Source organism: Tenrec ecaudatus, chromosome 18, assembly GCF_050624435.1.
Source record: "Tenrec ecaudatus isolate mTenEca1 chromosome 18, mTenEca1.hap1, whole genome shotgun sequence".
NCBI lineage: Eukaryota > Metazoa > Chordata > Mammalia > Afrosoricida > Tenrecidae > Tenrec > Tenrec ecaudatus.
In genome coordinates, this window is record NC_134547.1 from 18,692,539 (window position 1) to 18,705,019 (window position 12,481).

General features: G+C 54.2%; 1 protein-coding gene across 1 annotated transcript in view; it reads right to left on the reverse strand.

Moving 5' to 3' along the window:
* Positions 1 to 12,481, reverse strand: part of SPTBN4 (spectrin beta, non-erythrocytic 4) — a 124,632-nt gene that overhangs the window by 14,900 nt on the left and 97,251 nt on the right. The window contains exons 21-25 of the mRNA XM_075536271.1: positions 8,854 to 9,078; positions 8,002 to 8,091; positions 2,280 to 2,558; positions 2,057 to 2,187; positions 1,303 to 1,507 (exon numbers count right to left, since the gene is read on the reverse strand). Coding sequence (XP_075392386.1) covers positions 1,303 to 1,507; positions 2,057 to 2,187; positions 2,280 to 2,558; positions 8,002 to 8,091; positions 8,854 to 9,078 — 930 coding nt within the window. The remainder of the gene's footprint in view (positions 1 to 1,302; positions 1,508 to 2,056; positions 2,188 to 2,279; positions 2,559 to 8,001; positions 8,092 to 8,853; positions 9,079 to 12,481) is intronic.

Genomic DNA, 12,481 nt, shown 5'->3' on the forward strand with positions numbered 1-12,481 from the left:
ATCAGCAGGAATAGAATCTGAGGTCTTAAAGACTTGTTTTAAAACAGGCAGTGAGGCATCAGTGAGATCCACACAGAGGGAGAGGACTGGCCCATGTGATCCAAGGATTGTGGACGGTAGGGTCCAAGATCAGAGGAGGAAATTGTGTTGGAGTTTAGATTGTAAGCACTCAGTTTGCAGAGTTTCACAGTGAAAGCCCAAAATCCATCTGCAGAATCCCTACGGGGACTAAACCTCCCTTGGGTTCCTGTGGGCTAGTGACCAGAGATGTGAACAGTCTTGCCTTCAGACAGAGAGCATTGGATGATGGATGACTGCAGGTATCCTTAGCTTAACGTTTGAAAATGTATCAGTTGTTTCTCCTTCCACCCATCTTAAATTTGTTCTGGGTTTCTGCTCTCTTCTGCTTGATCATGGATTGATGTTTATCCGTGTTTTATTTTGTAGTCATTGTTGTGGGGGGAGGCTGGGGTATGATTTTCTTGGTATGAAGTCCAGGAGGGGTGGATGAGTGGACACAGTAAGCAGAGTGATAGTTCCTTGGGGTTATGACTGGGCTCTTGTGGGGGTGCGGTCACGGGGAGTTAACAATCATGGGTGCGGGACGGGAAAATGTTCTAAATTAGATTTTGGTGGTGATTGTACACTCTTTTAAGTATATTGAAAGCACTGGGTGGGGGCAAACTTGTACCTATCCCCCCAATCATATAAATAACCCCAATAGTACGGAGCACTGTAGGAATCCTAGCAGCGTGATAACAGGAATGGTAGGAAGGACTGCTCACTGGAGAAGGACCTCATGATGGGTTGGGGGTCAGCGAGATGGACTGACACAGCGGCTGCAACAGTGGGCCCAAGCACAGCAGTGGTGTTTCCTACCAGCTAGCACCACCCACACTGTATGTGCTGAAAACCGGCCTGAAAAACACTTTTTCAAAGTCGACCCAAATCTGTGGTGCAGAACTGATGCCCACTCAGAGCGACCCGGTGTGTTACAGAGAATGGCCCCATAGGGTGTTCTTGACTGGATTGTGGAGAAAGTGGGTTTTTTTTACTGTAATGAAGAGTGACTGGTGATCTTGATCCGCTCACCCTGCAGTTAGCAGCCCCACTTGTAAACTACTAGGCCACCAGGGTTCCCTGTGCCTGGAACGGCAGTATTGAAAATCACTTCTCACGGCACTAGAGCCACGAGGTGAGTGCAGTTGTTATCCTGGTATCATGAACGGGGAAACTGAGGCCGGGAGGGCTTGAGTCACCCATCCTGTGGCCACTGACTTTCTTCTTGCGCCCAATGCTCACCGTGACGTGCTCAAAGTCCTGGCCGAGCTCTGGGGAGCCCGCCACCACCTCCTTCTCGGCGATCCAGTGCTCCAGCTCGTCCACCTGGCGGCTGAGCTGGTACAGCCAGTACTGCTGCTCCAGCCCCACGCGCCGCTCCTCGCCCAGCTCCTTGAGCGCCACGTACAGGCGGTCCACCTGAGACTGCCGCCGGCTGATCTGCTCGCTGGGGGGGGGGGGGACGGGGACTCAGATGGAGACCCTCGGGACCTCCCAGGTGGGGTGGTGCCCTATGGATTCCTTCAGGATGGCCCCTGCTTTCCCAGGCTCACACCGGTTGCTGTGAGCTCAATGCGTGAGGCCCTCATTCCACAGCCCTCCCCATTCCATATCCAGAGCCTGGGGGGTCCCGGTTCTCCTCCCCCCTTCCCTCTTCCTGAGCCTCATCTCCTAGCTCCCGGACCCAAGTCCGCTCTGTGCCTCTCTGACATCTCATTGTTAGTCCAAGTCTCCAAAAGCTCTCCCATGGCCCGCCTGCTCTGGACCACAGGCGAGGCTGCCCCAGCCCCCCAACCTCATCCCGGGGGTCCAGGCTTCTCTGTCCTCCGTCAGCCTGGAGGAAATAAACCCTTCCGTGTACTTGGGCCCCTCCTCAGTCTGAGACATCGGTCCCCACCCCTGCAACGAAGCACGCACACCCCTGAGCCCACCTGCCCGACGTCCCTGCCGCCCTCCCGTCCAGTCCGTCTGGCCCCGCCCCGCCGGCCCCGCCCACCTGTCCGGATGTCCCATCTCCAGCAGCGCCCGGCACTGGCGCGACAGCTGCGCGATGCTTTCCTCGTAGTTCTCCACGCCCTGCTCCAGCTGCAGGTGCTTCTTGAGCAGCTGCAGGGTGCTCTGTTCGTCCTGGGGACACAGGAGCCCGTGGTGAGGGAGCTCCCCGCCCCCACCCGCCAAGGTGCGCCCCCCCCCCCCCCCAGTGCCGGCGGGCGCCGCACCTTGCCCTTGTCCTCGCTCATCAGGAGCAGCTCCTGCTCGCCCAGCCACGCCTCCACCTCGGCCATGTCGAAGTAGTATTGCTCCACCTGGAAGGCGGCGTCCAGCGCCTGCTGCCGCCGCTCGGCCGCCTCCCGCAGGCCGGCCCAGGCGCCCCGCAGCTGCTCCAGACCGCTGCGCACCGCCTCGGCCTCCGGGCTGCGCAGAGCCGCCAGCGCGCTGGCGCGCTCCAGCACCTCCTCCAGGCGCGGCCCGTGCGCCTGGATCTCCCGCCGCAGGCCCTGGCGGGGGAAGGGATGCGAGCGTGGCTCGGAGGCCTAGGAAGATCCCGCGAACCCCCCGCGATGGGCACGCACCCCGAAATCAGAACGAGCATCCTTAGGCCGTGGGCCAGGCACCAGGGCACGTCTGGTCTAGTCACCCTGCAAGTGGGACAGGGAAGGTGTCCGAGAACTAGAGTCAGGAGTGATGGGATTTGAACAAAGAACACAAATCTTGTGTGAACAGCGTGTGGACAGCCTGACAGTGGAGCAGCTAGGGAGCCCAGAGGACCTAGAGGGGATGGGTATACTGAGTCCTGCTAACCACAAGGTCAGCCGTTTGAGCCCACCAGCTGGGTTCTGTTTCTGTTCCTGTAAAGATTCACAGTCTCGGCCGCTCCACGGTGTCCCCCCAGGGTCCCTATGCGTCGGCATCAACTCGATGGCTTTGCCTTCTCAACTCTGGCCGAGCAGTCCATTCTGAACCATAGGGTGGGTGGGTCCCCCCTAGAGCACAGAGCACAACTGCCCCCTGGGTGTGTTCCTGAGAGTGAAATGACCCAACTCTCTCCCCTGGAGGGGCCAAGTCAGTCTGGGCACTGAGCTGCTGGTGGTGAACTTAACACACCACACCACGAGGGCTCCTGAGTTTGATTTGGTTCAAATGCCAACTCTGTGACAGTTGCACTCTCAGGAGGATGGACACCCAGGGACAAGTCCTACAGACTTGCCGTGCCTTATGTGCGCAGCTCGGCACATTTCCACATACCCGCGTGGCCGCTCCCTAGCTCCAGAGAGGGGGGCTTCAGCAAGTTCCCGGGAAAAATGCCGTTGCCTTCTAATGCCACGTTTCCACCAATGTCCTGAAGTTGCTGGTATCCCCCCAGAAGACGCCCACGGCGTTGCAGGACTCACTCGGCCTCGGTGGGCGTCTGTGGAGGGGCCTTGGGGGTGTAATGGGCTACTCACTGAGCTGCAAGGTCAGTGGTTCAAACCCACCCGCTAGCTGTCTGCTCCTGTAAATACTGGAACTCTCAAAAATCCCAAGCGGTAGTTCTGAGTCGAGTCCGCGTGATGGCAGTGAGTTTGAGAGCTGGTTCTGGTAGGGGCTCCGTTTCTTCCTTCCGTCGCAAAGAGGGACGAGAAGAATGTTCTTGTTTGGTGCTGCCGAGTGGTTCTGACTCATCGTGACCCTGCGCACCAGAGAACACCACACTGCCCGGTCTGCGTCACTTTCACCGTGGGGGCGATGTGTGAACCCCGGGTTGCAGCCACCAGATCAATCCATCTTCTCAAAGATCTTCCTCTTGCCCACTGTCCCTCTACTTTATCAAGCATGGTGTCTGATCTCTCCTGACCACAGGTCCAGAGGACAACGTTTCACCATCCTGGTCTCCAAGGAGCATGCTGGCTGTACTTGCTTCCCAAGCAAGTGTGTTCTTGTGGTCGTCCCCGCTGCTTTCAATCGTCTTCACCGGCGCTGTCAGTCAAACGCACCGATTCCTCTTCAGTCTTCCTTGTTTAAGATCTAACTCTCACCTGCCTATGAGGCAGTTGACAATACCATGTCTCAGGTCACGTGGACCTCGGGCCTCAGCGTAATTGTCTTGCTGTTCACTACTTTAGAGAGGTCTTGTGCAGCAGAGTTACCAATGCAAGGTGTCTTTTGATTTCTTGGCCGCTGCTTCCATGAGCATTGAATGTGGACCCCAGCAAGACGAATTCTTTGGCCACGTCAACCTTTTGTCTTTAGCAGGATGGGCTGGTGGTAAGGGTTTTCGTTTGCTTTGCACTGAGTTGTCATCCATACTGACGGCTGCGCTCCTTGATCTTCATCGGCAAGGGCTGCACGTCCGCCTCACTTTCAGCAAGCAGGGCTGTTAATGCTAAACGTGATGTTGCGTTCTGATTAGTTGCTCAGCATACAGACTGAATAAGGATGCAACCCCAACGCACACCCTTCTTGATTTTTAAACCATGTAGCCTGCCTTCATTCTGTTCCCACACTGCCTGTGGATCGATAATGTGATTGTTTTTAGGTGTCTGAGGTAGATTGTGGTGCCAACCTGGCCGATAAACACATGTGGGGTCCACTGAAGGGCGGAGGGATAAATGGCTCGGTGAGCCTCGTCTTTCGAGTTCTCGGGTCTCTTGCTTTGTGATGGTCGGATCAGGGTGCAGCTGCCTTAGCCAGTTCCCTGCTTCAGCTGGCAAGGCTCACTTCCTGCAAGACATCCCTGAGGAGAAGCCACATGGATCTACCCCGATGCAGCCCTGGGTGCTGGAGCAGCCGTGTGGAGACCCCTGCCAGCGCTGAGATGCTTACAGGCTCACTGATTTAGTTTTCCTCCTGCAGTCGGCACCATTGCGTGTGTTTTGTAAGATGGAGGGAGACTTTGTGGATTGGTGTTGGACACATGGGTTAATGTTGGACGTGTGGGCTTGAGCAGCACTGGGTTGGGATGTTTTCTTGATGTGCACTTAACCTTTATAGAAAACGCTCCCTAATACATATGCATTTCGGTGGATTTGTTTCTCTAAAGTCCACAGCCTGACACAGTGGGTTCTGCCTCACACAACAGAAAGAAATACCACCGGCCCGGCACCGTCTTCACAACTGGTCTTATGCCGCTGCGTCGATCCATCTGGTCCAGGGCCTTCCTGTCTCTCACTGCCCCTCTACTCTACGGAGCATGATGTCCCCCTCCAGGGAATAATCTCTCCTGACCACGTGAGACAATCTCACCGTCCTTGTCTCCAAGGAGCATGCTGGCTGTACTTTTTCCAAGACAGATTTGACCCATGACAGCCCGTACCTGTGGAAAGCCCGCCACCTTGCTGGGGGCCCTGATGGTGGACGCGGTCGCTCTGAGCTGAAATGGACTTGGAATGGACTCGATAGCAGTCACATGTTTTATGGATTTCCCCTCCCCCACCCTCAGGTTGGCTACCTTGCTGGGTAAGGATGGGCTTGATATAAGGAAGCCGTTCGTTTACGTCTCAGTTTCATTCCCGGAACCCGGAGTCATTACCATGCTCATTCTACAGGCGGGAAAGCTGAGGCTGAGAAGCTTGCCGCTGATGCCTGGCTAGCGGGTCTGTTAGGAGACAAACCCAGTAGAACACTTAGCTGTGTCTGCTACCCAGTGAGGCTCAACTACGTGTACCTGGGTGTGTAGCAGGGTGTGTGTGTGTATGGGTGGGTGGGTGGGGTGGGAGTGCTGTTGAGTGGTTGCCAACACTGAGCAATCCCTTGGGACAAGGCAGAGTTGTTCTGCAGTTTCCTCCATGTTCCTCTCCCTGGGAACGAACTCCAGGTCCTTTCTTCCGCAGAATAGGAGCTGGTGGGTTTAAACCACCGACCTCTCGGTGAATACCCAAGTGCTTCTTCTGGTGCTGTCAGAACTCCTCCATCACCAGTCGACTCTCAGGCAGGAACCAAATACATCTAACTGGGCTCCTGGGCCCCGGCCTTCTGGTCCCACAGGTGGCTGAGCACCCCCATCTGAAGGATGAGGCATGTTTGACCTGGATCCTTTGACTGCGAAATGCTGGCTGGCCGAGAGCGCTTCCATCCAGATAGAAGACAAAGTGGAAGCAAAACTCCAGGCTCTTTCAAGAACGGGGGGGCCCTGCCCCCACCCCCAACATCCTTCCAAGTTCTAGTCTCCCAAGGTGGGTTTATTGATGCATTTTATTTGATGAAACAGGATCATCTCTCTCCCCTCGGGTTATTGTGGGGGTGGAACTACATCAGAGACATGCGCCCTGAAAATGGAACTTGGTACATGGCCCCAGTTGATGGGGCTCACAGCCACCCGGTGGGACAGCGCAGAACTGGCCCCTGACCATTTCCATGGCTGTACATTTCGTACAGGAGTAGATTGCCAGCTGTTTCTCCCTCAGAGAGACTGGTGAGTTCGAACCACTGACCTTGGGGTTAGCCATGTCTCCTGCCTCTTCTTCTTTTATGTATTTTACTCTGAACTTTGGAGAAAGGGCTGCTCAGACCAAAGACCCCTCTGCTAAGCAATTTGGCCGCTATTGTTCTAAAAGTCCTCTGCTTGCTTCGAGTTCAAAGCTGAGATTTTAGGGGCGCAGTTGGTCTCGCTGGGCCCAGACCCTTGGAGTGGCACCCCTCTCTTTCTTCCACAGGTGCTTGGAGTTTTTTGTTTGTTCCTTTTGCTTGTCTTTGTCCCTGTAGTCCTTAGTTTCAGTCACTGGAGCCAAACCTACTGCCCAGAGTCTGTTAGGACTCAGAACCACCTTATCGGACACTGTAAATCTTGACAGAAGCTGACAGCCTTCCATTGATTGACTGCTGGGTTTGAACTTCTGTCCTTGCAGTTAGCAGTGCAATGCTTACCTGACTTCGCCACTTCTGTTTGTTTGTTTGTTTTTTTCTTGTGGGGTGGGGGTGGGGGAGGTGAGGAGCCCTAGGGCTCTATCTCTGTTCTAGGCAGTTATGTGATAGCAAACCCCACCAGGAGGCTTCAGGGGTGACCCGTGGGCTTGGGCCTGGCCAATTAGAACAGTCCAAATCCCCGTCTACCTTGATTGGCTCAGAGGTGGGCCTGTGAGCCAAGATGCACCAATGAGAGTCAGTCCTAGGTGTCCGCCTGACATTACTGGGGAGAAATTTAGGACTTCGTTGTGAGCCCTGGTGGCGTGGGGATGATTCTTTCGGCTGATAACCGTTAGTGTGAAGAGCTGCTGTCTCGGAACTCACAGGGACAGCCTACCCTGTCTCCTACGGTCACTATGGGCAATCTAGAACCCCCTTCCAGGGAGCGGTGTCACAGGAAAGTGGGTGAGGGGCGACAGAGGACGATGTAAGCTATGGAAATAATAATCCAGAATGTATCAAGGGAGGCAGGGAGGGGAAAGAAATGGGGAGCAGATATCAGGGGCTCAAGTGGGAAGAGAATGCTTTGAAAATGATGATGGCGGCATATGTGCAAATGTGCTTGACACACTGGAGGAATGCATGGATTGTGATAAGACATGTAAGAGCCCCCAATAAAAGTATTTTTTAAAAAAAGAATCAGGGTTTTGGAGAGCAGGGGGTATAGTGGTGGTGAGGGGGTAAAAGGGAGACAACATCAAGGAAGAAACAGAAGACTTGGAAACTGTAGGAGCAATTGTACAATCCTGCTTGATGCTACTGAACTATGGAATGATATATGAATTTATAATAATTAATAATATTTTGGGGTAAAAGGTGGGTCCTCACCAGTCTCATGGGGTCATGATCGACTAGTGAGGGAAGTGAGGTTTTGCTTCTGAGTTTGGTCAACCTCCTGCTCCGCTCTATGATTTCTACCGTGGACCAAGTGAATGGAAACCAGCGCACCAACCAGTGGAGAGCTGCTGACCCGCCAGCCCTCCAATGACCACTACTGGACCACGTTCTGAGGGGCAGCCCGCTGCGTCCCAGGCCCGCCCTTCCAGGGGCCCAGCTCACCTGGTTCTTCTTCATGTGCTGCTGCACCGCCTGCAAGCCACTGCCCCTCTCTGTCTGCATGGCCAGTGGCAGCCGCTCCTGCACCCAGGCCTGCAGAAGACACGGGTGGGGCGCAGATCAGGGGGGTGTGCTCCCAAGGATCTCTGTTGGTCTTCCAGTCCCCAGGGCCTGTCCACGGCCCCCTGGACCTGCCCTGCCATGCCCTCTGCACCCTGCCAGGGTCATGCTTCCTTGCTGGCCCTGCACACGCAGCGCAGCTCAGCCTGCCGGGTCATCCTCTCCTGGTTTCAGCCCCGATGACCCCCCTCCTACACAAGCCCTCTCTGGCCACCCACCGACCCCACCCCATCTTCTCTGTCTGAGGACCAGCCTTTCCTCCGTGGGGCTCTGAGCCCTCTCTGGATGAGGCAGATGCCCACTCGCCCCAGGTCATTCACACACACACACACACACACACACACACACACACACACACAACTTATTGCCATGGAGTCTATTCCGATGGAAAACGACCCCAGAGGGCTGCCCCAGTGGGTTTCTGAGACTATACATTTTTATGGGACCAGGCAGCCTCGTCTTTCTCCGGCGGGGAGACTCGCGGGTTCGAACCGCCGACCTTGAGGTAAGCAATTCCATGCGTAGCCCACTAAGCCTCTAGGGCTCCTGGTGAGTGAGCACAGGAGTGGCAATGAGGGGATCAACGAATCAAGGGCGAGCTGAGTCAATGAGCGTAAAGGATGGAAGGGAGGATAAGACAAGGTGCCTAACGGATCCCCGGGGGGGCTCTCTCAGCCCCCTGCCCCCTGGCACCGCCCTTGCCCCCGGCCCCACCCTCGCGGTGCCCGTGCTCACTAGTTCGTCGTCCAGGTCGTGCGCCACTTGGTGCAGCTCCTTGGAGGCCAGCAGCAGCCGGCGGCGCTCCTGCAGCGGCTCCAGCAGGCGCACCAGGCGCTCGCCCACCGCGCTCTGCCGCTCGCCCACCAGCTCCTTGCTCGCGGGCTCCAGCGGCAGCGCCGCGGTCTGCGCCTGCAGCTCCCCCACCTCGCGGTACCACTCCTCCATCTGCGACTCCATGGACTGCGAGGACAGGGGCAGGGTCAGCGGGGCGCACTCACCCCACGCCCTTCCCTCCCTAGCCCTGCGGCTGGCCCCACACCCGTCCAACTCAAAACCTCCTCGCTGCCAGCGAGTTCATTCGTTCAGACGCATAGGCGCCCTGGAGGGCAGGGTAGCCCTGCCCCCGTGGGGTGCCGAGACCCACACTGTATGGGAGAAGAAAACCTTGTCTTTCCCCTGCAGAGCAGCTGGTGGTTTCCAACGGCTGGCCTGCCCATCGGCAGCCCAAGTGCATTCCATGCGCCAGTAGGGCTCCGCTAGAGACCTTGATGGTTAGACTCAGCATCATCCCGATCCACCCAGGCTCCATCTGCTCCGGAGCTGAGCAGGTGGCACACTCGGTCACTGCCTGCCCCAGGGCCTTTGTTCGTGCCGCTCCTTCCTCCAAGCAGGCTCTTCCTTGCCCATCAGATTTCAGTGCGGCTTCTATACAGGACCCTCTGACCTGAAGCAGTCCATTCCGTCATTCATTCTGAGCAGGGCACTGCAAGGTGGCTCTTTTTGTGTTTCATTTTAACAAAGAAGGAAACCGAGGCTCCAGGGGGTTAGGAATTTGCCCAAATGGCCAGAAGCCAAAAGAAAACACAGAGCCACTGTGATCGAAATGCTGGATGGGCCCAGGGGGCCCAGAAAGAGTACAAAACTGACCAAATGCACACGGGCATCCAGAGGTTCTACATACGCCATTGCACAACCGCCTGGGAAAGATGCTGCTGAGCCCGAAACAACTGACTATCCAGTTAGCCGGGTCTCTCTAATTCTAGATGAACTGGAAGCCTCGAGGGAATAAGAAGTCCCAAGGCAGTAGAGGGAACCTTTACAAACATAAAAATCACAGGGACTCTCAGTTTGACTTCATAACGGTAATAAAAAGGCCGTGCCAACCCAAATTCATAGTGGGGCTCGCCGGTGGAAAGAAGCTAAACCTCAGCACAAAACCAAACCAAAGAACCTGCAAACCCAAGTCCACTACCGCTCAGTCCACTCTGATCCACAGTGACCCTGAATGGCGGTGGAGTGGTTCCTTGCTGAGCTGCTAACGGCAGGACGAGCAGTTTGAAACCACCCGCTGCTCCTTGGGAGAAAGAGGGGACTTTCTACTCCGGTAAATAAACGACTAGTCTCAGGAACCCACAGCACGTCCGGTCCTATACGGTTTCTATGAGTCAGCATGGGCTCTATGGGGGCGAATTGGTTTCGATTTGTGGACTTCCCAGGCTGTAAATCTTCATGGGAGCACAACGCCTCATCTGCCTCCTGCAAAGTAGCTGGTGGGGTTGAACCGCGGACCTGGTGGGGCTTTAAATAGTTTGCAGAGGAGGTTCATGCTCTTTTGACTCCATTCTCCCATGAACTGTGTGAAGCCCCCTGGTGTGGGGTACACATCAGAGTCAGGAACGTGTTTCTTTTTTTTTACAGGTTTTTCTTTCCTTTTAAAATTTTTTCTTTTAATTAATTTATTTTTCAACTGGTCATTGGTTTTCTTTTTTGTTGTCCTAGCTGTGTTCTCACTCATCGCCTATCTTGCTATGGCTTGATTTTTGGTGCATGTTATTATCTCTACAGATCTATCTAGATAAGATGGAGTGGATGAATAGTCTGGAGGAGAAAACAACAGGACCAATGGTTCCGGGGGGACACGGGAGTGGGAGGCAGGGGTAGGGAGGTGATGCTGACCAGCCCAGGGACAGAGGAATAATAAGTGATCCAAAAATCAGTGGCAAGGAAGGTGTGAGAGACCTGGTATGGATAAAGCAAGGGCAATGTAACCGAGAGAATTTACTGAAACCCAAATGAAGGCTGAGCATGATAGTGGGAAAAAGAGGAAAGTAAAAGAAAATCAGGAACGTGTTTCTTTAGACATCGAATGATCCCGCCCCATCTATTCGGCTTCTGCAGCTTTCAAAGCACTTGTCACCCTCCGACAAGGCTGTCTCGATGTGTGTGCTTTGTATTGGTTTCCTCCCCCTTAGTTCCTGATGTCCTGGCCACAAGGGGCTGCCTCACATCCACTGTTGCATCCAAGTATCTAGGAGAGCGTCTGTGATTTGTTAAACAAATGCAGGAACGGCTAAGAACAGAGACATGGGCGCCAGAAGGGAGCAGGCAACACACGCAAAGAGAAACAAGCACACGGGAAGTCCCCAGTCTCCACAATCAGCCAGAAACTGCAAGGGAAAGAAGATGGACTCTCCTACTCACCAGACCGGCAGACACGGGGAAGACTCATACTATCTAATACCGGCAAAGACTCGGCGAGCTGGCCACAGTCACCGTCGGTGGTGTAAATGGCACAGCCTTCTGAGAAGGCAATTTGGCAGGTCCCATCACGATGGAAAATAGGCACAATATTTAGTCCAGAACATCACTTCCACTTCGAGGAAAACATAAAAAAAAAATACTGGCGTCTGATCAGAGCACACGGGAACAAATGAAGGGGGCGGAAGAGAGAGTGGAGCACATCCTGGCCCACCAAGCCTGGAAGGCGATATCCTTGCTCAGAGCGGCCAATGCACAGGGAGGACCACATGGCCAGTCCCACCATGAGACACGACATCCCTCACTGACCCATAGCCCTACAGGGACAACACTGGAGACACAGTGTGGGAATTGTGCCTGATCTGACCCCTCCACACGGAGGCAAAACACTAAGGGCGTGCAACAGAATAGCAAGGGGAGCAGAGCCACTGGAAAACTCTTAAAGGTCAACAAATAGACCTTCAACTATTCACAGGCTTTTCTCTTTTTTTGGTCATTTTTTGTTGTGGTTGTCATTTTGTTTTCTTTTTTGGCTTTATGTTGCTCTGTTTTTTTAATCGTTTTTTTGGAGGGGCATATTATCTCTGCAGATCTATTTAGATAAGATAGGCGGAGATAAACAATCTGGAGGAAAAAACAATGGGACCGATGGTTTCAGGAGGGGGTGACATGGGAGAGGGGAGGTGGGGAAAAGGAAATGGTGTTAACAATCCCAGGAACAAGGGAACAACAAGTGATCCAAATCAGTGGCAAGGAGGGTAGGTATAAGAGGCCTGGTAGGGATTAATCAAGGGCAACGGAACCCAGAGGGATTACTGAAACCCAAATGAAGGCTGAGCATGATAGTGGAACAAGAGGAAAGTAAAAGGAAATAGAGGAAAGAACTAGGAGGCAAGGGGCATTTATAGAGGTCTAAACAAAGGCATGTACATATGTAAACTGATGATGGGGAAATAGATCTATGTACATATATTTATAGATTTAGTATTAAGGTAGCAGATGGACATTGAGCCTCCACTCAAGTACTCCCTCAATGCAAGAACACTGTGTTTTATTAAACTGGCATTCCATGATGCTCACCTTCCCGACAAGATTGCTGAAGACA